The 25,113-nt window shown below is 49.5% G+C and overlaps 1 protein-coding gene across 2 annotated transcripts in view; it reads left to right on the top strand.

The window, feature by feature from the left end:
• The window catches only part of LOC143806981 (solute carrier family 13 member 1-like), a 143,479-nt gene that overhangs the window by 44,331 nt on the left and 74,035 nt on the right, over positions 1–25,113 (top strand). For both annotated transcript variants that reach the window (XM_077288093.1, XM_077288092.1), the window contains exons 6-7: positions 13,317–13,362; positions 13,879–13,917. In XM_077288093.1, the coding sequence (XP_077144208.1) occupies positions 13,317–13,362; positions 13,879–13,917 (85 nt within the window). The remainder of the gene's footprint in view (positions 1–13,316; positions 13,363–13,878; positions 13,918–25,113) is intronic.

Genomic DNA, 25,113 nt, shown 5'->3' with positions numbered 1-25,113 from the left:
GATCCAGTGACGTAACGGCGACTCACTTCTCATTCTCGCTGGTTGTTAGCTCCATGTCAAACAGCCGGAGTGTGCCGACTGGCTAGAGGGAGATGCTGCGACGCCCCCTATGCTCGTTGCTGGCGTCGTTGCTTTTGATGTCAAACATGACGATACACGCCGACCTGGCGACGAAATAAAGTTCTGGACTTCTAGCTCCGACCAGCGATGGCACAGCGGAATCCAGATCGCTGCTGCTTGTCAAACAAAACGAGATCGCTATCCAGGATGCTGCAACGTCACGGATTGTTGTCGTTCTCTTTGCAAAGTTGCTGAGTGTGACGGTACCTTTAGAGACTGGGACAGGAAGGAAGCCGGGCAGAGAGCGGGAAAGGCACGCGCAAGGGTCAGAGCAGCATGAGCAGCGGTCAGAGCAGGGTGCAGCTGCGCTGCGGGAGAGAGAGAGCTCCCGGTCAGAGGACAAATACAGGGGGATTGCCCAGAAAGACTGCATCTTGTGAGTACATGAAAGCAGACTCTGCTGTGACTGGAGAGGGGTGCTTTGAGACCCGTGCAGAGATATTGGCCCGTGCAGAGACTGTGACCCCTGGTACCCACGGTATCAGTGCAGAGCCCTTGATTCCTGGTGAGAGACTTAATAATAGACTGACCATCGTTTTCCTGGGATAGGCTGTGATGTAAAAGCTAAAGACTCAGAGCCTGTGTATACCACATTAACTCCCGAAACTTCAGGCAGCGGATTCCTAAAGACTACTCAGCCCACGGACAACAGAGGGACAACAAGTGCCGCTGTTTTCTCGGCGCCTACGTTGGAGAAGACGACCCTTCAAGCAAGTCCTCATAAGACTGATAAGTGTTCTTTTTTCAAGAAATCCTGCTTACTTCTATTACACTGTTTGACTCCCATATTTTTGCACTGTTTTATTATTAGTTATATTCTACTGCTTCCTCCCTGTGAGGAGAACCTGATTCCCGTTAATAAACCCCTCAACTGTTGGTCTGTCTGTTCCATGGTGACACACTCCGTACCTGCATACTATTACATTTGGCGTAGCCGGCAGGATGTCACACGGTAGCGCAGAAAGGGCAGACCACGCAGCTGGGGAAGTTCCCAGGTCTAGCATTTCCCTGGGAGCCATGTTGAATAATTTGCAAAGGTTCACTGGGAACAATGTAATGCTGTTGAGTTGGACGGAGCGTATCCGGGGAATGATGCGGATGCATCACATGACACCAGCCCTGGAGGCGGAAATTGCATTGATGGCCCTGGAGGGGGAGGCACGGGATTCTGTCATGCATAGGTCCCTCCAGGAGAGAGATACCCTGGACAAAGTGCTGCGCATACTTGAGGAGACGCATGGGGACCCCACTGACGTAGGGGAACTTCGCATGCGACTGTTTCACCGGGTACAACGAGAGGGGGAGACCGTGACCCAATTCATGAACGCCCTACAAGAACTTCACACTGCTATCAGACGAAAGGACGGTGTAGGGGTTGGGTCAGTTGATGTGGTGCTCGGGGATCAGCTGGTGACGGGACTGCGTGACGCAATGATGAAACAGGCACTACGAGGGCGCATGCGTGTAAAGCCAGACATGACTTTCTCTGAGGTTGGCAGTGAGGCGTGTGTGCGAGAACAAGAACAGGGAGTGACGGGGCTGGTGGGAAAGGTTAGGAGCGGGGAGGTAAGCACCACCGCAGACAATATCCCCCAGTGGGTTGGAGACCTGAGAATGGAGATTAGACAGGTCCGTGAAGAAATGGCGGCCTCCAGAAGAACTCTGGCAGAAGGGCCCGGCCCTCTGGTGCGAGACAGAGAAGCTGCCCCCCGAAGGGAGGGTGAAACTACCAGGAGGAGAAGCTTTCTTACATTCTACACCTGTGGAGAGCACGGCCACATTGCCCGGTGGTGACCCCGGCGGAGCTGACCATCCCCGCGCCCTCCTTTTAAACAAGGTCGCTCTGAGCTCGAGGGGCACCGCTCGGAGCGTGAAGAACAGAGGAGGAGTAGTAAGTCCCCACAGCCTTGTTTCCATGTGCCCTCTGGTCTGGGCAGAAATCAATGGAAGAGCAGTGCGGTGCCTGATAGACACCGGCTCACAAGTGACCACCATGCCTGAGAGATATTTCCACCGTCACTTCACAGAGGCGGTATGGCCCAAATGGGGCCCTGTGATCAAACTTATGGCGGCCAATCACTTGCCCATCCCGGTCTCAGGGGTAATATGGATGAACATAGAGGTCTGCGGAAAAGACCTCGGGAGAAGAGGAGTGGTACTGGTGGATGGAGAGGTAGCTAAAGACCATACCATGACCCTGGGCATGAATGTGTTAAAAGACCTTGGAAGCCGTGTTTTCAATGAGTCCCCGGATCAGTTCCTGCAACAATGGAGCGACCAAACCCCCCAGAGAAGGGTCTTTCAACAACTGATACGGACCGCCCAGGTCCGGGAAGCATGCAGCGACGGAAAGGAACTCTGCAAAGTCATCGCCCCCGCCTCAGTCAATCGAGTGTTGCCTCCTGGGCAGAAAGTGCTTCCCCTGCCTATACAAACTGGCGTCCCGCTGGAAGGGGTCGAAGTCCAAATTGAGCCCAGCAGAGCCGACAAGCTGTCATCTGGAATATTGGTCGCGCTGTCCCTGGCTACTGTGCGGGATAGAACTGTCCTTGTGCGCTGCATAAATTTGGGGGAGACAGATGCAACTTTGCCCCCTAGAAGCGAAGTCGCCCAAGTCCTGGGCCTTCCAGCCGAGTTGGTCCCAACTGAGGCGGTACAGCTGACCGCAAGGCCAGAAGATCCGTGGCTGGTGACCGTCAAAGCGGAGGCAGCTCCGGACCCCAGATTACTGCAAGAAGGGCACCAGACACTGGAACACTTGAGGGTGGATATCTCACAACTTACTTCGCAGCAGGTACCTCAGGTGGAAGCCGTATTGGGGAAATTTCAGGAGGTGTTCGCCAAAGATGAAGATCACTTTGGACGTACCACGGCCATCAGCCACAAGATACCCACCGGGGATGCGGCACCAGTCCGGGAATGGTACCGCCAAATACCCCCACAGATGTACCAGGAGGTGAAGGGAATGCTGTCACACATGCTGAAGAAGGGAGTTATACATGAGTCAGAGCCCGTGGGCTGCCCCTATAGTCTTGGTGAGAAAGAAAGACGGGTCCTTGCGGTTCTGTGTGGACTATCGCCGGCTCAATGCTTGCACAGTGCAGGACTCATACCCACTGCCCAGGATAGGAGTCCCTGACGGCACTAGAGAATGCCAGATATTTCTCCACGTTAGACTTGGCCAGCCGCTACTGGCCTTTGCCCATGTCTGAGCAAGACCGAGCCAAGACGGCTTTCATCCTTCCGATGGGACTGTATGCGTTAGACCGAATGCCCTTCGGCCTAGCAAACGCCCCAGGAACATTTCAGCGACTCATGGAGAGATATCTGGGAGACCTGAACTTTGAAGCCACTTTGATTTACTTGGATGATATCATCGTCTTTGCCCCCACCTTTGAGGAGCATCTGCAGAGACTAGGGCAAGTTCTGAGTCGGCTACAGAAGTGCGGCTTGAAAGTGAAACCCCAGAAATGTCACCTCTTTCGTACCGAGATTGAATACTTGGGACACAATGTCTCCGCTGAGGGGGTGAGGCCTTCCCAGGAGAAGATCGCTGCGGTACATGAGTGGCCAACTCCAAAAACTGTGAAAGATGTGCATGCGTTCCTGGGACTCACAGGATACTTCAGACGCTTCGTAAAAGACTTTACCCGCCTTGCTAATCCACTCCAGGAGTTGTTTAGGGGAGTGCCCTCGTGCGCCAAAAACAGGAACATACAGTGGGGGAAGCGTCAGGAGGAGGCATTCTTGGCTTTGAAGAAGGCTTTGACGGAGGCCCCCGTGCTGGCCTAAGCCGACTTCACGCAACCGTTCATCTTGCACACTGATGGGAGCCTGCAGGGCCTCGGGGCCATACTATCGCAGATGCAGGACGGGAAAGAGCGCGTCATCGCATACGCCAGTCGGTCTTTGCATGACTCTGAAAAAAATCCAGAAAACTACAGTTCGTTTAAGCTGGAGTTGTTGGCGCTGGTGTGGGCAATGACTGAGCAGTTCGCGGAATATCATGACAATCCGTTGGCCCATCTCGAGAATGCTAAGTTAGGGGCCCTAGAACAACGTTGGGTAGCCCGAATGGCCAAGTTCCGATGCAGAATTTCGTATAAAAGAGGAGCTGAGAATGTTCATGCAGATGCCCTCTCCCGAGTAAACTATCGCAAACCAGCACCCAGCCAGGATGAAGAACTGGAAGATGTGGAGGTTCCAGGTTTTGGAGAGACTGCCAGGACGGAGGCAGCGATGCGGGAAATTGAACAGGAAGAGGCCTGTGTGAATTTGCTGGAGCAGCCCCACGATGAGTGGGTCCGAGTGCAGCAGGAGGATCCAGAGCTAGCTCAGTTGAGAAGGTGGGTCGTGTCTGAACACATGCCCAATCGGCACGAGCGGAGGTCCATGTCACCTGAAGTACTGAAAATGCTACACCAGTGGGAGAGGCTCCAGTTGTGGGATGGTATCCTGTACCGGAAGGTATTCCTGCAAACAGAACTCAGTTTCGTATGGCAGACGGTGATTCCCTCGTCCTTGATAGATCAGGTGGCTAAGGAAGCACATGAGAAAGGAGCACACTTTGGGCCAGAAAAAAACTTTCCAGTGGTTGCAGCGCCTATTTTATCATCCCCACTTAAGGAACATTGTGGAGAAAGTATGTCAACTGTTGTGAATTTGGATTCTGGGCTCCCCCGGTGGCTACTGGTGGAATTGAACTGGTGTCTTCATCTTCTCTGTTCACCTGTTCCCATCAAGATGTGGGAGTCGCTATATAACCTTGCTGCTTTGTTAGTTGCTTGCCGGTCATCAATGTTATCAGAAGCCTCTCTGTGCTTGTTCCTGCTCCTAGACAACTACTAGATAAGTTGGACTCTTGTCCATGTTTGTTTTTGCATTTTTGTTCCAGTTCACAGCTGTAGTTTCGTTACTGTGTCTGGAAAGCTCTTGTGAACAGGAATTGCCACTCTGGTGTTATGAGTTAATGCCAGAGTTTTAAAGTAATTTCTGGATGGTGTTTTGATAGGGTTTTTAGCTGACCATGAAAGTGTTCTTTCTGTCTTCTGCTATGTAGTAAGTGGACCTCAAATTTGCTAAACCTATTTTCATACTACGTTTTGTTATTTCATCTTAATTCACCGCCAATACATGTGGGGGGCCTCTGTCTCCTTTCGGGGTATTTCTCTAGAGGTGAGCTAGGACTTATTTTCCTCTGCTAGCATTATTTAGTCCTCCGGCTGGTGCTGGGCATCTAGAATCAACGTAGGCATGCTACCCGGCCACTGCTAGTTGTGTGTTAGGTTTAGTTCATGGTCAGCTCAGTTCCCATCTTCCAAGAGCTAGTACCTATATATGCTGATGCTATGTTGTCTTGCCATTGAGATCATGACAGTTTGACCGGCCCACAAAGTGTTAATTGTTTGGGCTGAAGCAGGAGATAGAGAAGTGTTTAAGGGAAATTTTTTTTTTTTTTTTTTTTTTTTTTTTTCCTTCAGAGTTTTGCTGTCTAGCCCTTAATTGCTGTCTAGCTGCTTCTTACCTCCTCTTAACCCTTGAATGGCTCTGTGTCCACCTGTTTGTAATGGATCTTCAGAGTGTAACTGCAGGTTTGAATAATCTCGCCACGAAGGTACAAAATTTGCAAGATTTTGTTTGTCATGCACCTGTATCTGAGCCGAGAATTCCTTTGCCGGAATTTTTCTCGGGGAATAGATCTGGGTTTCAGAATTTTTGAAATAATTGCAAATTATTTTTGTCCCTGAAATCTCGCTCTGCCGGAGACCCTGCACAGCAGGTCAGGATTGTGATTTCCTTGCTCCGGGGCGACCCTCAAGACTGGGCTTTTTCATTGACACCAGGGGATCCTGCGTTGCTCAATGTGGATGCGTTTTTTCTGGCCTTGGGGTTGCTTTATGACGAACCTCATTTGGAGCTTCAGGCAGAAAAAACTTTGATGTCCCTATCTCAGGGGCAAGATGAAGCAGAAATTTACTGCCAAAGATTCCGTAAATGGTCTGTGCTTACTCAGTGGAATGAGTGCGCCCTGGCGGCGACTTTCAGAGAGGGTCTCTCTGATGCCATTAAGGATGTTATGGTGGGGTTCCCTGTGCCTGCGGGTCTGAATGAGTCCATGACAATGGCTATTCAGATCGATAGGCGTTTGCGGGAGCGCAAACCAGTGCACCATCTGGCGGTGTCCACTGAGAAGTCGCCAGAGAGTATGCAGTGTGATAGAATTCTGTCCCGAAGCGAGCGGCAGAATTTTAGACAGAAAAATTGGTTGTGTTTCTATTGTGGTGATTCTACTCATGTTATATCAGCATGCTCTAAACGCACTAAAAAGCTAGATAAATCTGTTTCCGTTTGCACTTTACAGTCTAAGTTTATTCTATCTGTGACCCTGATTTGCTCTTTGTCATCTATTACCACGGACGCCTATGTCGACTCTGGCGCCGCTTTGAGTCTTATGGATTGGTCCTTTGCCAAACGCTGTGGGTATGATTTAGAGCCTTTGGAGACTCCTATTCCTCTGAAGGGGATTGACTCCACCCCATTGGCTAATAATAAACCACAATACTGGACACAAGTAACTATGCGTATTAATCCGGATCACCAGGAGATTATTCGCTTTCTGGTGCTGTATAATCTACATGATGATTTGGTGCTAGGATTGCCTTGGCTGCAATCTCACAACCCAGTCCTCGACTGGAGAGCTATGTCTGTGTTGAGCTGGGGATGTAAGGGGGCTCATGGGGATGTACCTGTGGTTTCCATTTCATCATCTATTCCCTCTGAAATTCCTGAGTTCCTGTCTGACTATCGTGACGTCTTTGAAGAATCCAAGCTTGGTTCATTACCTCCGCACCGAGAGTGCGATTGTGCCATAGATTTAATCCCGGGTAGTAAATACCCAAAGGGTCGTTTATTTAATCTGTCTGTGCCTGAACATGCTGCTATGCGAGAATATATAAAGGAGTCCTTGGAAAAGGGACATATTCGTCCATCGTCATCTCCCTTAGGAGCCGGTTTTTTCTTTGTGTCAAAAAAAAGACGGCTCTTTGAGACCATGTATTGATTATCGGCTTTTGAATAAAATCACTGTTAAATATCAATACCCATTGCCGTTGCTGACTGATTTGTTTGCTCGCATAAAGGGGGCCAAGTGGTTCTCTAAGATTGACCTTCGTGGGGCGTATAATTTGGTGCGAATCAGGCAGGGGGATGAGTGGAAAACCGCATTTAATACGCCCGAGGGCCACTTTGAGTATTTAGTGATGCCTTTTGGTCTTTCAAATGCTCCGTCAGTTTTCCAGTCCTTTATGCATGATATTTTTCGCGATTATTTGGATAAATTTATGATTGTGTATCTGGATGATATTCTGATTTTTTCGGATGACTGGGACTCTCATGTCCAGCAAGTCAGGAGGGTTTTTCAGGTTTTGCGGTCTAATTCTTTGTGTGTGAAGGGTTCTAAGTGTGTTTTTGGGGTACAGAGGATTTCCTTTTTGGGATATATTTTTTCCCCCTCTTCCATTGAAATGGATCCTGTCAAGGTTCAAGCTATTTGTGATTGGACGCAGCCCTCTTCTCTTAAGAGTCTTCAGAAATTTTTGGGCTTTGCTAACTTTTATCGTCGATTTATTGCTGGTTTTTCGGATATTGCTAAGCCATTGACCGATTTGACTAAGAAGGGTGCTGATGTTGCTGATTGGTCCCCTGATGCTGTGGAGGCCTTTCGGGAGCTTAAGCGCCGTTTTTCCTCTGCCCCTGTGTTGCGTCAGCCTGATGTTGCTCTACCTTTTCAGGTTGAGGTCGACGCTTCTGAGATCGGAGCTGGGGCAGTGTTGTCGCAGAAAAGTTCTGACTGCTCCGTGATGAGGCCTTGTGCCTTCTTTTCCCGTAAATTTTCGCCCGCTGAGCGGAATTATGATGTTGGGAATCGGGAGCTTTTGGCCATGAAGTGGGCTTTTGAGGAGTGGCGCCATTGGCTTGAGGGGGCCAGACATCAGTTGGTGGTATTGACGGACCACAAAAATTTGATTTATCTTGAGACCGCCAGGCGCCTGAATCCTAGACAGGCGCGCTGGTCATTATTTTTCTCTCGGTTTAATTTTGTGGTGTCATACCTACCGGGTTCTAAGAATGTTAAGGCGGATGCCCTTTCTAGGAGTTTTGAGCCTGACTCGCCTGGTAACTCTGAGCCCACAGGTATCCTTAAGGATGGAGTGGTATTGTCAGCCGTTTCTCCAGACCTGCGGCGGGCCTTGCAGGAGTTTCAGGCGGATAGACCTGATCGTTGCCCACCTGATAAACTGTTTGTTCCTGATGATTGGACCAGTAGAGTAATCTCTGAGGTTCATTCTTCTGCGTTGGCAGGTCATCCTGGCATTTTTGGTACCAGGGATTTGGTGGCAAGGTCCTTCTGGTGGCCTTCCCTGTCACGAGATGTGCGAGGCTTTGTGCAGTCTTGTGACGTTTGTGCTCGGGCCAAGCCTTGTTGTTCTCGGGCTAGTGGATTATTGTTGCCCTTGCCTATTCCTAAGAGGCCTTGGACGCACATCTCGATGGATTTTATTTCAGATCTGCCTGTTTCTCAGAAGATGTCTGTCATCTGGGTGGTGTGTGACCGTTTCTCTAAGATGGTCCATTTGGTTCCTCTGCCCAAGTTGCCTTCTTCTTCCGAGTTGGTTCCTCTGTTTTTTCAAAATGTTGTTCGTTTGCATGGTATTCCTGAGAATATCGTTTCTGACAGAGGGACTCAATTCGTGTCTAGATTTTGGCGGGCATTCTGTGCTAGGATGGGCATAGATTTATCTTTTTCGTCCGCTTTCCATCCTCAGACGAATGGCCAGACCGAGCGGATTAATCAGACCCTGGAGACATATCTGAGGTGTTTTGTGTCTGCTGACCAGGATGATTGGGTTGCTTTTTTGCCATTGGCGGAGTTCGCTCTCAATAATCGGGCCAGCTCTGCCACTTTGGTGTCCCCGTTTTTCTGTAATTCGGGGTTTCATCCTCGATTTTCCTCTGGTCAGGTGGAATCTTCGGATTGTCCTGGAGTGGATGCTGTGGTGGAGAGATTGCATCAGATCTGGGGGCAGGTGGTGGACAATTTGAGGTTGTCCCAGGAGAAGACTCAGCTTTTTGCCAACCGCCACCGTCGTGTTGGTCCTCGGCTTTGTGTTGGGGATTTGGTGTGGTTGTCTTCTCGTTTTGTCCCTATGAGGGTCTCTTCTCCTAAGTTTAAGCCTCGGTTCATCGGCCCGTATAAGATATTGGAGATTCTTAACCCTGTTTCCTTCCGTTTGGACCTCCCTGCATCCTTTTCTATTCATAACGTTTTTCATCGGTCATTATTGCGCAGGTATGAGGTACCGGTTGTGCCTTCCGTTGAGCCTCCTGCTCCGGTGTTGGTTGAGGGTGAGTTGGAGTACGTTGTGGAGAAAATCTTAGACTCTCGTGTTTCCAGACGGAGACTCCAGTATCTGGTCAAGTGGAAGGGATACGGCCAGGAGGATAATTCTTGGGTGAATGCATCTGATGTTCATGCCTCTGATCTGGTTCGTGCCTTTCATAGGGCCCATCCTGATCGCCCTGGTGGTTCTGGTGAGGGTTCGGTGCCCCCTCCTTGAGGGGGGGGTACTGTTGTGAATTTGGATTCTGGGCTCCCCCGGTGGCTACTGGTGGAATTGAACTGGTGTCTTCATCTTCTCTGTTCACCTGTTCCCATCAAGATGTGGGAGTCGCTATATAACCTTGCTGCTTTGTTAGTTGCTTGCCGGTCATCAATGTTATCAGAAGCCTCTCTGTGCTTGTTCCTGCTCCTAGACAACTACTAGATAAGTTGGACTCTTGTCCATGTTTGTTTTTGCATTTTTGTTCCAGTTCACAGCTGTAGTTTCGTTACTGTGTCTGGAAAGCTCTTGTGAACAGGAATTGCCACTCTGGTGTTATGAGTTAATGCCAGAGTTTTAAAGTAATTTCTGGATGGTGTTTTGATAGGGTTTTTAGCTGACCATGAAAGTGTTCTTTCTGTCTTCTGCTATGTAGTAAGTGGACCTCAAATTTGCTAAACCTATTTTCATACTACGTTTTGTTATTTCATCTTAATTCACCGCCAATACATGTGGGGGGCCTCTGTCTCCTTTCGGGGTATTTCTCTAGAGGTGAGCTAGGACTTATTTTCCTCTGCTAGCATTATTTAGTCCTCCGGCTGGTGCTGGGCATCTAGAATCAACGTAGGCATGCTACCCGGCCACTGCTAGTTGTGTGTTAGGTTTAGTTCATGGTCAGCTCAGTTCCCATCTTCCAAGAGCTAGTACCTATATATGCTGATGCTATGTTCTCTTGCCATTGAGATCATGACAGTCAACAATGCAGAAGTTGTGAGCTGGTCAAACCACCAGAACAACGAGCCCCCACAGAGACGGTGAGGTCTTCTGGCCCCATGGACTTACTGGCAATAGATTACTTGACAATTGGGCCAGCACACCAAGGCTGTGAGCATTGTTTAGTGATGATAGACCACTTTACTAAATTTGCCGTAGTGACGCCCACGCGGGACCAGACTGCCGAGTCTGCTGCTCACGCACTTTGCAAACACTTCATACAGGTGTACGGGTGTCCCAATCGCATCCATTCTAATCAAGGGGCCTGCTTCCTCGGAAGAGTGATGGAGGAGCTGCACCAGCTGTACAAAATCGATAAGTCCCGGACCACCCCTTATCATGCGCAGGGAAATGGGGCTTGTGAGAGATTTAACTGCACTCTGATTCAAATGCTGAGGACCAGAAGGCGAAGTGGACTGAGTCCATCCCTGAATTGGTGTGGGCGTATAACAATCGGAAACACAGCACCACCGTATTCACCCACTACTCTTTGTTCTTTGGCCGACCCGGGAAGGGGCTGTCAGAGCTGGAGCTGGGACCCGAGGAGGACTACCCACGGATGGGGGTGTACTCCTGGGTTCAAGAACATCGTCGTCGGCTGCGGACAATTCAACGTCTAGTGCAGAACCAGCTGCAAGAATTGGAGCATCCCCAGGTAGCTCCTCAAAAGGGGACAGCCCTGCTTCCTGGAGACCGTGTCTTTGTGAGGGAAAAGCTCCCATGCAACAAACTAGAGTACTGGTGGGAGAAAAGGCCGTACCGAGTGAAGCGGCGGCTCGGCAACGGGGGTCCCGTTTATGAGGTCCAGCCCGAAATGGAAGAGGGGACTCCCACCCGCACACTGCACAGGAATATGTTTCGTCCATGTTTGTCTCGAGATCCTGAATCAGTCCAATTGGTTCCAGCGCCCCCACCGGCTGTGCCAGTGATCAATGTAGATGTGGAAGAAGAGGAAGACTCCCAATCTCTTCCAGGGAACCCAGAAACAGGGCTGGTGCCTGAAACTACCAACGTATCGGCGGAAACCTCGACTCCTCCCACAGCAGTTGACACCACCGCCCCTTCTGATTTGAGACACTCTGAACGTTCAATGGCTGGTGTACCCCCTGTTCACTACAGTCAGGACGAGTTCATCTTGCAGCAGATTGTGCAAGGACTGGAAGATTGCCAACAGGAACTACTGAAAATCTTGCCCGTGGAATGGCGAGCAGAAAGAGGGGGGAATGTAAGGAGGTGAAGCACAAGAAGAGTCCAGGGATGGTTACCTTCTCGGTTCCATGCCTGGAACCATTGAGCTGTGCTACAGGTTCCCCACGAGGCAGACTTAGAGACTGGGACAGGAAGGAAGCCGGGCAGAGAGCGGGAAAGGCGTGCGCAAGGGTCAGAGCAGCGTGAGCAGCGGTCAGAGCAGGGTGCAGCTGCGCTCCAGGAGTGAGAGAGAGAGCTCCCAGTCAGAGGACAAATACAGGGGGATTGCCCAGAAAGATTGCATCTTGTGAGTACATGAAAGCGGACTCTGCTGTGACTGGAGAGGGGTGCTTTGAGACCCGTGCAGAGACATTGGCCCCTGCAGAGACTGTGACCCCCTGGTACCCACGGTATCAGTGCAGAGCCCTTGATTGATTCCTGGTGAGAGACTTAATAATAGACTGACCATCGTTTTCCCGGGATAGGCTGTGCTGTAAAAGCTAAAGACTCAGAGCCTGTGCATACCACATTAACTCCCGAAACCCCAGGCAGCGGATTCCTAGAGACTACTCAGCCCACGGACAACAGAGGGACGACAATTCCGCTGTTTTCTCGGTGCCTACGTTTTAGAAGACGACCCTTCAAGCAAGTCCTCATAAGACTGATAAGTGTTCTTTTTTCAAGAAATCCTGCTTACTTCTATTACACTGTTTGACTCCCATATTTTTGCACTGTTTTATTATTAGTTATATTCTACTGCTTCCTCCCTGTGAGGAGAACCTGATTCCCGTTAATAAACCCCTCAACTGTTGGTCTGTCTGTTCCGTGGTGACACACTCCGTACCTGCATACTATTGCAGAAGTTGCTTGCAAATCTAACAGTAGAAGCTTATGAAGTTGTGCGGGTACAGCTGACATTTTCCCTGCTTTTATCGTAGAGTCCTGTAAATGGCATCTTATAGATGAGTCTATTTGGCAAACATTGGGGTAATGATATTTTCTGTATTTTTCAAGTGTGCGTTATTATAACCCTCTTGCTATTAATATGAGCATATGGAATAACATTATACCAGGGGTCAGTAGAGCTATTTATTATTAAGGGTGTACCAAAGGCGAATCTCCCCTCTTACGCTAGGACAACACAAACCTCTGAGTCTATGGAGTATTTCTACATCTCCCATTCTAGATTGCATATGATTCTGGACGGTTTCATCTCCATCAGTTGCCATATCCTAGAGATCTGTTCCCTTCTAGGGGAGCTCACCTGTAATAAAGCGTGGTATGGAGGCACTTAGAGAGGACGCCTCTGTAGAGCTGCAGGGACTCGAGTGTCTCCATACTGGCTCCCATCACTTGCTAGTGTATGAGGGCTTATGCTGTGTGACATTCATAGCTAATAACCAGCGCTTTTCAGGCTAAATTCTACCTGGATGGAAAGTTTTCACTTTACATTTTGCCACACTTGTGTGACAGGGACATGCATAAAATATACAATTGAAACTGAGCGAGCATATCCTTACCTATAATTTCTGCCGCTGTAATTCTATGTTGACAAGTGGGAGCGGGAAGCTGACTGAACATCCACTAAGAAAATGATATTGACATTTGAATTTCCATTTTTTACTTTTGTTTCAGCAATAATATTTTGGATAATGGAATCTCGAACACGGAAGAAAATGAGGTTTGTTGGATCAGTGCAGCCTCAGTCATTCCTATTTATGTCTCCTCTGAGAGGGTCCTGTAACCTCATCAGTGGAAAAGTTACTGTTTGTTTAGTTTTTCATTTTTTCTCATCAAAGTATGTTTGTGTTTAAAAATACAGGCCCTGCCTAATGAGGTTTTTTTCTTATTCCATAGTGTATCATTTTTACTTTTGCATCCAGTATCTTATAATGTTGCTTTTCTCATAATTTGCAGATTAATGAAAACATGCAAAGTTTCCTGTTTTTAATATGGTCCCAAGAATTGCTACTGTGCTTGAGGAAACTTTTGTTAAGTAGCCCTAAAAGAGGACTTGTCCAGTCTCCTGACATGTCTTAGCAGATGTTTGTTTTCCCCGTAATATAATAGTTTATCACCTTTTCTCTTTTGTGCAGTTGTTTTCTTATTTCTCTTACACATGTTTGGCTAAATTGCATCTGACATCCATTGCTATCTGATTTCTACATCTAATGACAAAAAACTTTCTTCTCTGCAGGAGGAACCAGCATTTGACAGTCGGCGATATTCCAAACAGGTAGCCTGTCCTATGTGCAGATGTCACAAAAGCCTGAAGGGTTGTCTCAACCTGTCCTGTACTTTAGTATGGCATATACACCGCCTTACAGATTATTATAGAAATTCGATATAGGGGTTATAAAGATGTAAGTTTTGGGCTCGCACTCACATGCGAGAAACTCGGATGAGTCTCGCACGTCAATACCCGGCACTGAACCCGGCATTGAGATCAGAGCGTGCGGCCGCATAGCAATACATGTAGCCACACGCTCCGCTCCTGAGTGCCGGGTGCAGTGCCTGGTATTGACGTGGGAGACTCATGGATGGTATTGTGTCTCATGGTCTTTGGATCCCTGCTATCAACCTCAAACACCTGTGATACTTATTTTGCCACATCAGCTCAATTAAAGGAAATCTACTAAGGCTATGTGCGCATGTTGGGTATTTGATGCGTCTTTGCTGCTTTTTTTCCGCTCATAAATGGTCCAAAAACGCAATGAAATAATTACGCATGGTAATTCATTTACGATCCTGAAGTGTTGTGCACATGATCCATAAATTTCTGTCCGTATTTGCAGTGCGTTTTTTTCTGCAGCATGTCAATTCTTTTTGCTTTTTTGCCTGCGTTTTTGACCCATTTAATGCACAGGAAAAAATTCATGCAAAAATGCAGCATATTTTTCTGCATCGTTTTTGCTGCCAAGAGATGCAGAAACCTTGCAGAAATTTCTGCAAGCAAATACGCAACGTGCGCACATAGCCTTAATTAGTTTTCTCACAAACAAAAGTACATTTTAACTATATATCTTGGAATAATAATAATTTCCACAGTTATATGTGTTTAAAAAGATGCTCCTGTTCTGAGATAATCTTATACATGTGCCCTGCTGTGTACTGTGTAAAGGCTGTGTCTGACCGTACAGGGACATGGTCTGATCATACACAGCTCCTGGGCAGGGGGGAAGCAAAGAGAATATACAGACAGGACAACACAGGATCACAGCTGATTTTTTTTTAGGTAAAACCTTTCCCTGCCTGTTTTTAATCAATGTTTTACCTCAAAGAAAGATCAGCTGTGATCCCCAGGTGTGCTTATCCTCTCTTTGCTTCCCCCCCGCCCAGGAGCTGTGTATGATCAGACCATGTTCCTGTACGGTCAGACATTACACAGTACACAGCAATAGGGACATTTTTTTTAAAATGCATTCAATTGTGGAAATTATTATTATTCAAAGATCTATTGATTAAAATGTTGATTAGAATTACATTTTTTCTTGGGAAAATCCCTTTAAGAACGACATTCCACATTATTAAGCAAACCACAGGTTTCAAGCAATATGGGAAAGAAAATGGATCTCTCTAGTGCAGAAAAGTATCAAATGGTGTAAAATGCCAAGGTATAAAAACATTAGATATTTTACAAAAAAAGCGTTTGTTTGGTCTAAATTAACAATTTTACAGTCATTCTGTGTGACTGCAGATTTCTGAATCCCCCAATGTCTTCACTATGAGGATGCACCATTTAAGCGTGATCATCGTGCTGTGTAGAGGTTGTGGCTGATAAAGGCATAATGAGGAAGGTTTCTGCCAGATACATTCATTTATGGGATCAGCTGCCAAAATACCATTACAAAGCTTCAAACAGGTATTTGAAGCTGCTGGAGTCCTGCAAACCTCAAGGTGTAGGATCCTCCAGAGGCTTGCAGTTTTGCATAAACCTGCTATTCAGCCACCCCTAAACATTGCTCACAAGCAGGAAGGGTTGAAGTGGGCCAATACATACTGTACATAAAGACTAATTTTAAAACATTCTTGTTTACTGTGGAGTGCCGTGCAACCCTGGATGGTCCAGATGGATGGAGTAGTGGATGGCCACCATGTTCTAACAAGGCTGCGACTTCAGCATGGACATGGCCGTGTCATGTTTTGGGCCAGAATCATGGGGAGAGAGGTGGGAAGCCCCTATTAGGGTCTCTGAGGGTAGGAAAATGACTTCAGGAAAGTATATAGAGTTTTTGAATGACCACTTTCTTCCATGGTACAAACGAAAAAAGAACTGTCATGCATGAAGAGGATTTTGCTATGGATGACAATGCAGCATCTCATGCTGCAAAGAATAGCTCTGAGTCATGGGCTACTATGGGCATAAAAGGAGATAAACTAATGGTGTGGCCACCATCTTCCCCTGACCTCTACCTTATTGAGAACCTTAAGGTACCGTCTCACAGTGGCACTTTGGTCGCTACGACGGCACGATCCGTGACGTTCCAGTGATATACTTACGATCTCGCTGTGTCTGACACGCTACTGCGATCAGGGACCCCGCTGAGAATCGTACGTCGTAGCAGATCGTTTGAAACTTTCTTTCGTCGTCAAGTGTCCCGCTGTGGCGGCATGATCGCATCATGTAACAAAGGTGTGCACGATATTGTGACATGCCCGTATGACTTCTACATCGCAAATACGTCATGAAATTATCGCTCCAGCGTCGTGCATTGCGAAGTGTGACCGCAGTCTACGACGCTGGAGCAATAATGGAGCGACGCTGGAGCGTCACGGATCGTGCCGTCGTAGCGACCAAAGTGCCACTGTGAGACGGTACCCTTAGAGTATCCTCAAGCAAAAGATCTATGAGGGTGGGAGGCAGTTCACATCAAAACAGCAACTATGGGAGGCTATTCTGACGTCCTGCAAAGAAATACAAGCAGAGACTCTCCAAAAACTCACAAGTTCAATGGATACAAGAATTGTGAAGGTGATATCAAAGAAGGGCCCCTATGTTACCATGTAACTTGGCCTGTTAAGATGCTTTTGATTTCAGTAAATGTGATCCCTTATTGATGTAAATTCAACAAATGACCATTTTCAATTCTCTAGAACCTACAAAATGCTTAGAAATTCTGTTGTACATAATTTGGAACAATACATTTTGAGATTTTTAGTTTTGAAAAAATAAAATGCTGTTATCAGGGGAGGTTTATTCTCGGAACAGTGCATGATTTGAACACTATATTCATTCATTTGCATCAATCACTTAGTAAAATAAAAATCTGAGAAAAATAGCATTTGCAGAATAATTTGGAGCGCGGCGTAGAGAGATTGTATTATAAACTATACAGATAATGTCCTAGTAAAAAAAAATCAGCACCGCTGTAAGGCAGCTTAACATCAGAGTACTTCTCATATTTGGACTCTCAACAAGGGTTATGTAGGTTTCATCTGCACATGCGGACATACATGATGATTTCACAGTCCGTGATGAATGATCCTGGAGGAAGAGGATTTGTGGTTTGTACTTGGGCTCTGCGTGTGATTTGGGAGTATTTTCATAGACCAATATCTCATCCTGCTATTTACTGCCAGGCTTATTACATCATCCAGTGTTAGCTCATATTTTCCCTACTATAAAGTTGTGAGCACCCGACGTCTTATTCAGGCATGTGTGCTCCGAAAAAGAGAAATCAGCCAGAAAATGCTCACAAGAATGAACATAGAAATTTCTATGTAATAGTGACTTGCTGATCAAATGATCGGTCATATTGAAATTGAATTGATTTTTGAATGGTGGTTAAAAATGTAAAAAAGAAAATGTTCAAATTATTCATCCCCCCCCACAAAAAAGTAAAAAATAAGAAAAGGAAGGTTTCCTAGGGGTTCCTAAGAATTCTTTCACACTTCCGTCGGTACGGGGCCGTCACAAAGTGTTAGCGCAACGTACCAACGGACAGTGGTGATTTTCTGCACAACGTGGGCAGCGGACGCAGTGTTTAACTACTTTCTGACCTCGGACAGGATAGTACGTCCGAGGTCAGATCCCCCTCTTTGATGCAGGGCTCCAGCGGTGAGCCCGCATCAAAGCCGGGACATGTCAGCTGTTTTGAACAGCTGACATGTGCCCGCAATAGCGGCGGGTGAAATCGCGATTCACCCGCCGCTATTAACTAGTTAAATGCCGCTGTCAAACGCAGACACCGGCATTTAACCGGCGCTTCCGGCCGGGCGGCCGGAAATGAGCGCATCACTGACCCCCGTCACATGATCGGGGGTCAGCGATGCTTCTGCAGAGTAACCATAGAGGTCCTTGAGACCTCTATGGTTACTGATCCCCGGTAGCTGTGAGCGCCATCTTGTGGTTGGCGCTCATAGCACACCTGCATTTCTGCTGCATAGCAGCGATCTGATGATCGCTGCTATGTAGCAGAGCCGATCGCGTTGTGCCAGCTTCTAGCCTCCCATGGAGGCTATTGAAGCATGGCAAAAGTAAAAAAAAAAAAATTAAAAAAATGTGAAAAAAAATAAAAAATATAAAAGTTTAAATCACCCCCCTTTCGCCTCATTCAAAATAAATCAATAAAAAAAAAATCAAACCTACACGTATTTGGTATCGCCGCGTTCAGAATCGCCCGATCTATCAATAAAAAAAAGCATTAACCTGATCGCTAAACTGCGTAGCGAGAAAAAAAATTGAAACGCCAGAATTACGTTTTTTGGTCGCCGCGACATTGCATTAAAATGCAATAACGGGCGATCAAAAGAACGTATCTGCACCGAAATGGTATAATTAAAAAGCTGGCTTCCAGGGAGGAGGGGGTGGAGTTACGGCCGCGCATGCGCAGTTTAAAATGCAGGACACGACGTACGAAAAAACGTTCCCTTGAACGTTTTTTCGCTGCGACGGTCCGCCAAATACCGACGCATCCAGTGCACGACGGACGCGACGTGTGTCCATGTGGGATACAAATCTATGGGAAAAAACGCATCCTGCGGGCACATTTGCAGGATCCTTTTTTTTCCCCAAAACGACGCATTGTGACGGATCTAAAAAGACGGAAGTGTGAAAGTAGCCTAAAGCACCTTCCTCTTGAAAAACGCCTTCCTGCCTGAAAAGGTTGTTGTGTTCACGTGACCCAACAGTTCTCTTTATGTTATACTGCAATGACTGACCCTCAGGGTGGATCGTTATGCCATAAATGTGTGCATATATAAATATATACATGGAATATGTATAGTTAATGATCTAAGCCCCATCCATTACTACCGGAAGAAACAAATATATTGAGATCTTATATATTGGTATTTGCAAAACTTCTCTGAGCTGAGAGAAGCATGTCACAGTGGCTAGGTTCACATTGCGTTTACAGCAGCCTGTTCAACACATACGGTAATGGGCTGCTGTAAACGCAAGTGCCGGTATGGCAGCACGCTAGGGCAGATAGAGCATCTGCTAGCTCTATCTGCGCTAGCAGTGACGGACCCGGAAATGCTGCAGCCCGCGTCTCAGGGTCCGTCACTCAATGACAGCACATCCCAAGCGCATGCCCATTGTGGGCATGCGCTAGCGATGCGTCCGACATAGGAATAATGGCGGCCTTAAGGACTACGTTACTCCCCGTTTATAACGTAGTGTGAACCCAGCTTACATATAGTATAGTGGTTGAGTCTCACTGTCTATCACTATTAGGGTATGTGCACACGTCAGGATTTCTTGCAGAAATTTTCCTGACAAAAACCGGACATTTCTGCCAGAAATCCGCATGCGTTTTTGACGCGTTTTTTCATGCGTTTTTTTCCAAATGCATAGAATTGCGGGAAAAACGTGGAAAATCCGCAAAATTAATGAACATGATGCTTTTTTCACCGCGATGCTTTTTTTTCGTGGAAAAAAAACGCACCATGTGCACAAAACATGCAGAATGCATTCTAAATGATAGGATGCATAATGTATGCGTTTGATTTTTTACAGCGTTTTTATCGCAAAAAACGTGAAAAAACCTGAACCTGTGCACATACCCTTACAATTACTATTCACTGACAACTCCAATTGGAGCAATAATTTAAATATAGCTTTAAATTAAAAAAATATATATAGCAACAAAAGGAGCAAACAAGCAAACAAAACCATATGGTTATGCTTATGTTGCTTTTTAATTATAGTGCTTTGGAACAAAGCACTATACTGTTATTCCACCGTGGATAACTTCTTCTTATTATAGTGCTTTGGAACAAAGCACTATACTGTTATTCCACCGTGGTAAACTTCTTATTATAGTGCTTTGGAACAAAGCACTATACTGTTATTCCACCGTGGTAAACTTCTTCTTATTCTTATTATTCAGTCCGCACGTAATGCGGCCCGAACCGCTAAACTCACAGACTCCAGTGAGGTGTCATTTCGAAGCCAGCGTTCCTGAGAGGTGTGCTAAGTATTTTTCGTGTCGATCGGATTTGTAGTTTTTGCGCAATTTGTGTTTGAAAAAAGTCTTTCAATGCGTTTCAATGGAGAAATTTTCCTATACGTTTATAATGGCCGGGTTTCTGAGGCAATTTCTAAAAATAACTGCCACCTGGCTGATTAGCTCATTGATATGCGCAGTCAGACACAGTTACTATGCCAACGCCTATGAAGTCTACATCAGCTCACCAGGTCACAAGTTTTGTCAGATAATATCAGCTCTTAAAGTGACAGTACAGCACAATTCCAAACCACTATCCTTAGTCTTATGATTATTAGACTGTGGCCCGATTCTAACTCATCGGGTATTCTAGAATATGCATGTCCACGTAGTATATTGCACAGCCACGCAGTATACAGTGCAGAGCCGTGCAGTACACAGCGCAGAGCCGCGCAGTACACAGCGCAGAGCCGCGCAGTACACAGCGCAGAGCCGCGCAGTACACAGCGCAGAGCCGCGCAGTACACAGCGCAGAGCCGCGCAGTACACAGCGCAGAGCCGCGCAGTATAAAGCGCAGAGCCGTGCAGTACACAGCGCAGAGCCGCGCAGTACACAGCGCAGAGCCGTGCAGTACACAGCCCAGAGCCGCGCAGTATACAGTGCAGAGCCGCGCAGTACACAGCGCAGAGCCGCGCAGTACACAGCGCAGAGCCACGCAGTATACAGTGCAGAGCCGCGCAGTACACAGCGCAGAGCCGCGCAGTACAAAGCGCAGAGTCGCGCAGTATAAAGCGCAAAGCCACGCAGTACACAGCGCAGAGCCACGCAGTACACAGCGCAGAGCCACGCAGTATACAGTGCAGAGCCGCGCAGTACAAAGCGCAGAGTCGCGCAGTATAAAGCGCAGAGCCGCGCAGTACACAGCGCAGAGCCGCGCAGTACACAGCGCAGAGCCGCGCAGTACACAGCGCAGAGCCGCGCAGTACAAAGCGCAGAGTCGCGCAGTATAAAGCGCAGAGCCACGCAGTACACAGCGCAGAGCCACGCAGTACACAGCGCAGAGCCACGCAGTATACAGTGCAGAGCCGCGCAGTACAAAGCGCAGAGTCGCGCAGTATAAAGCGCAGAGCCGCGCAGTACACAGCGCAGAGCCGCGCAGTACACAGCGCAGAGCCGCGCAGTACACAGCGCAGAGCCGCGCAGTACACAGCGCAGAGCCGCGCAGTACAAAGCGCAGAGTCGCGCAGTATAAAGCGCAGAGCCCCGCAGTACACAGCGCAGAGCCACGCAGTATACAGTGCAGAGCCGCGCAGTACACAGCGCAGAGCCGCGCAGTACACAGCGCAGAGCCGCGCAGTACACAGCGCAGAGCCGCGCAGTACAAAGCGCAGAGTCGCGCAGTATAAAGCGCAGAGCCGCGCAGTACACAGCGCAGAGCCGCGCAGTACACAGCGCAGAGCCGCGCAGTACACAGCGCAGAGCCGCGCAGTACAAAGCGCAGAGTCGCGCAGTATAAAGCGCAGAGCCGCGCAGTACACAGCGCAGAGCCGCGCAGTACACAGCGCAGAGCCACGCAGTATACAGCGCAGAGCCGCGCAGTACACAGCGCAGAGCCGCGCAGTACACAGCGCAGAGCCGCGCAGTACACGGCGCAGAGCCGCGCAGTACACAGCGCAGAGCCGCGCAGTATACAGCGCAGAGCCGCGCAGTACACAGCGCAGAGCCGCGCAGTACACAGCGCAGAGCCGCGCAGTACACAGCGCAGAGCCGCGCAGTACACAGCGCAGAGCCGCGCAGTACAAAGCGCAGAGTCGCGCAGTATAAAGCGCAGAGCCGCGCAGTACACAGCGCAGAGCCACGCAGTACACAGCGCAGAGCCGCGCAGTATAAAGCGCAGAGCCGCGCAGTACACAGCGCAGAGCCACGCAGTATACAGCGCAGAGCCGCGCAGTACACAGCGCAGAGCCGCGCAGTACACAGCGCAGAGCCGCGCAGTACACAGCGCAGAGCCGCGCAGTACACAGCGCAGAGCCGCGCAGTACACAGCGCAGAGCCGCGCAGTACACAGCGCAGAGCCGCGCAGTACAAAGCGCAGAGTCGCGCAGTATAAAGCGCAGAGCCGCGCAGTATAAAGCGCAGAGCCGCGCAGTACACAGCGCAGAGCCGCGCAGTACACAGCGCAGAGCCGCGCAGTACACAGCGCAGAGCCGCGCAGTACACAGCGCAGAGCCGCGCAGTACACAGCGCAGAGCCGCGCAGTACACAGCGCAGAGCCGCGCAGTACACAGCGCAGAGCCGCGCAGTACACAGCGCAGAGCCGCGCAGTACACAGCGCAGAGCCGCGCAGTACACAGCGCAGAGCCGCGCAGTACAAAGCGCAGAGCCGCGCAGTATAAAGCGCAGAGCCGCGCAGTACACAGCGCAGAGCCGCGCAGTATAAAGCGGAGAGCCGCGCAGTACACAGCGCAGAGCCGCGCAGTACACAGCGCAGAGCCGCGCAGTACACAGCGCAGAGCCGCGCAGTACACAGCGCAGAGCCGCGCAGTACACAGCGCAGAGCCGCGCAGTACACAGCGCAGAGCCGCGCAGTATAAAGCGCAGAGCCGCGCAGTATACCGCGCAGAGCCGCGCAGTGCACAGCGCAGAGCCGCGCAGTACACAGCGCAGAGCCGCGCAGTACACAGCGCAGAGCCGCGCAGTACACAGCGCAGAGCCGCGCAGTACACAGCGCAGAGCCGCGCAGTACACAGCGCAGAGCTGCGCAGTACACAGCGCAGAGCCGTGCAGTATACAGCGCAGAGCCGCGCAGTATACAGCGCAGAGCCGCGCAGTACACAGCGCAGAGCCGCCCAGTATACAGCGCAGAGCCGCGCAGTATACAGCGCAGAGCCGCGCAGTACACAGCGTAGAGCCACGCAGTATACAGCGCAGAGCCGCGTAGTATACAGCGCAGAGCCGTGCAGTACACAGTGCAGAGCCGCGCAGTACACAGCGCAGAGCCGCGCAGTATACAGCGCAGACACACGCAGTATACAGCACGGACACGCGCAGTACACAGCGCAGAGCCGCGCAGTACACAGCGCAGAGCCGCGCAGTATACAGCGAAGAGCCACGCAGTATATAGCGCAGAGCCGCGCAGTACAAAGCGCAGAGCCGCGTAGTATACAGCGCAGAGCCACGCAGTATACAGCGCAGAGCCACGCAGTATACAGCGCAGAGCCACGTAGTTATACTGCCCAGTCACGTAGTATATTGTCCAGTCACATAGTATACTGCATATCCCTGTTAAAAAAAAAAAAAAAGAATTAAAATAAAAAAGTTACATACTCACCTCCTGGAGCGGCCGGTATCTGATGGTTGTTGCACCTCCTAGAGCGGCCGGTACACGATGCTTGTTGCACCTGGAGTGGCCGGTACCCGATGCTTGTTGCGCGCTCCGGTCCCAAGAGTGCATTGCGGTCTCATGAGATGATGACGTAGCGGTGTTGTGAGACAGAAAGACGGAAGTGCCCTTAGACAATTATATAGTAGATTACCCCGCTCACCAAATCGGACCCCGAGGGGCCCGGCTCACCAAATCGGACCCAGAGTGACCCCGCCCACCAAATCGGACCCAGAGTGGCTCCGCCCACCAAATCGAACCCAGAGTGACCCCTTCCACCAAATCAAACCCAGAGTGACCCCTTCCACCAAATCGGACCCAGAGTGACCCCACCCACCAAATCGGACCCTGAGGTGCCCAGCCCACCAAATGAGACCCTGAGGTGCCCAGCCCACCAAATCGGACCGAGTGACCCCACCCACCAAATTGGTCCCTTAGGTGCCCCGCCCACCAAATCGGACCCAGAGTGGCTCCGCCCACCGAATCGGACCCAGAGTGGCCGCGCCCACAGAATCGGACCAAAAGTGACCCCGCCCACTGAATCGGACCTAGATTTACCCCGCCCACAAAATCAGACCCAGATTGACCCAACCCACCAAATCGGACCGCCTGAGGGGCACCCAAGTGTGAAAGTCTTGCAGGGGCAGCCCGGGCACCATTCCAAAGCACTATCTGTAGTTCCTTCAGGAAATACCCATCTAGTTCTTATTATTATTATTCAGTCCGCACGTAATGCGGCCCGAACCGCTAAACTCACAGACTCCAGTGAGGTGTCATTTCGAAGCCAGCGTTCCTGAGAGGTGTGCTAAGTATTTTTCGTGTCGATCGGATTTGTAGTTTTGGCGCAATTTGCGTTTGAAAAAAGTGTCTCAATGCATTTCAATAGGGAAATTTTCCAATACGTTTATAATGGGCCTGATTTCTGAGGCAATTTCTAAAAATAACTGCCACCTGGCTGATTACCTCATTGATATGCGCAGTGAGACCCAGTTACTATGCCAACGCCTATAAACTCTACCAGGTCACAAGTTTTGTCAGATAATATCAGCTCTTAAAGTGACAAGCACAATTACAAAGCACTATCTGTAGTCTTATCATTATTGCCCCGCTCACCAAATCGGACCCAGCCCACCAAATCGGACCAGAGTGCCCCCGCTTGCCAAATCGGACCCAGAGTGCCCCCGCTTGCCAAATCGGACCCAGAGTGGCGCCGCCCGCCAAATCGGACCCAGAGTGGCGCCGCCCGCCAAATCGGACCCAGAGTGGCGCCGCCCGCCAAATCGGACCCAGAGTGGCGCCGCCCGCCAAATCGGACCCAGAGTGGCGCCGCCCGCCAAATCGGACCCAGAGTGGCGCCGCCCGCCAAATCGGACCCAGAGTGGCGCCGCCCGCCAAATCGGACCCAGAGTGGCGCCGCCCGCCAAATCGGACCCAGAGTGGCGCCGCCCGCCAAATCGGACCCAGAGTGGCGCCGCCCGCCAAATCGGACCCAGAGTGGCGCCGCCCGCCAAATCGGACCCAGAGTGGCGCCGCCCGCCAAATCGGACCCAGAGTGACCCGGGCCGCCAAATCGGACCCAGAGTGACCCGGGCCGCCAAATCGGACCCAGAGTGACCCGGGCCGCCAAATCGGACCCAGAGTGACCCGGGCCGCCAAATC

This window comes from Ranitomeya variabilis, chromosome 2 (assembly GCF_051348905.1).
Source record: "Ranitomeya variabilis isolate aRanVar5 chromosome 2, aRanVar5.hap1, whole genome shotgun sequence".
NCBI lineage: Eukaryota > Metazoa > Chordata > Amphibia > Anura > Dendrobatidae > Ranitomeya > Ranitomeya variabilis.
The sequence above is the reverse complement of the archived record's forward strand: the minus strand, read 5'-3'. Positions and strand labels throughout refer to the sequence as shown.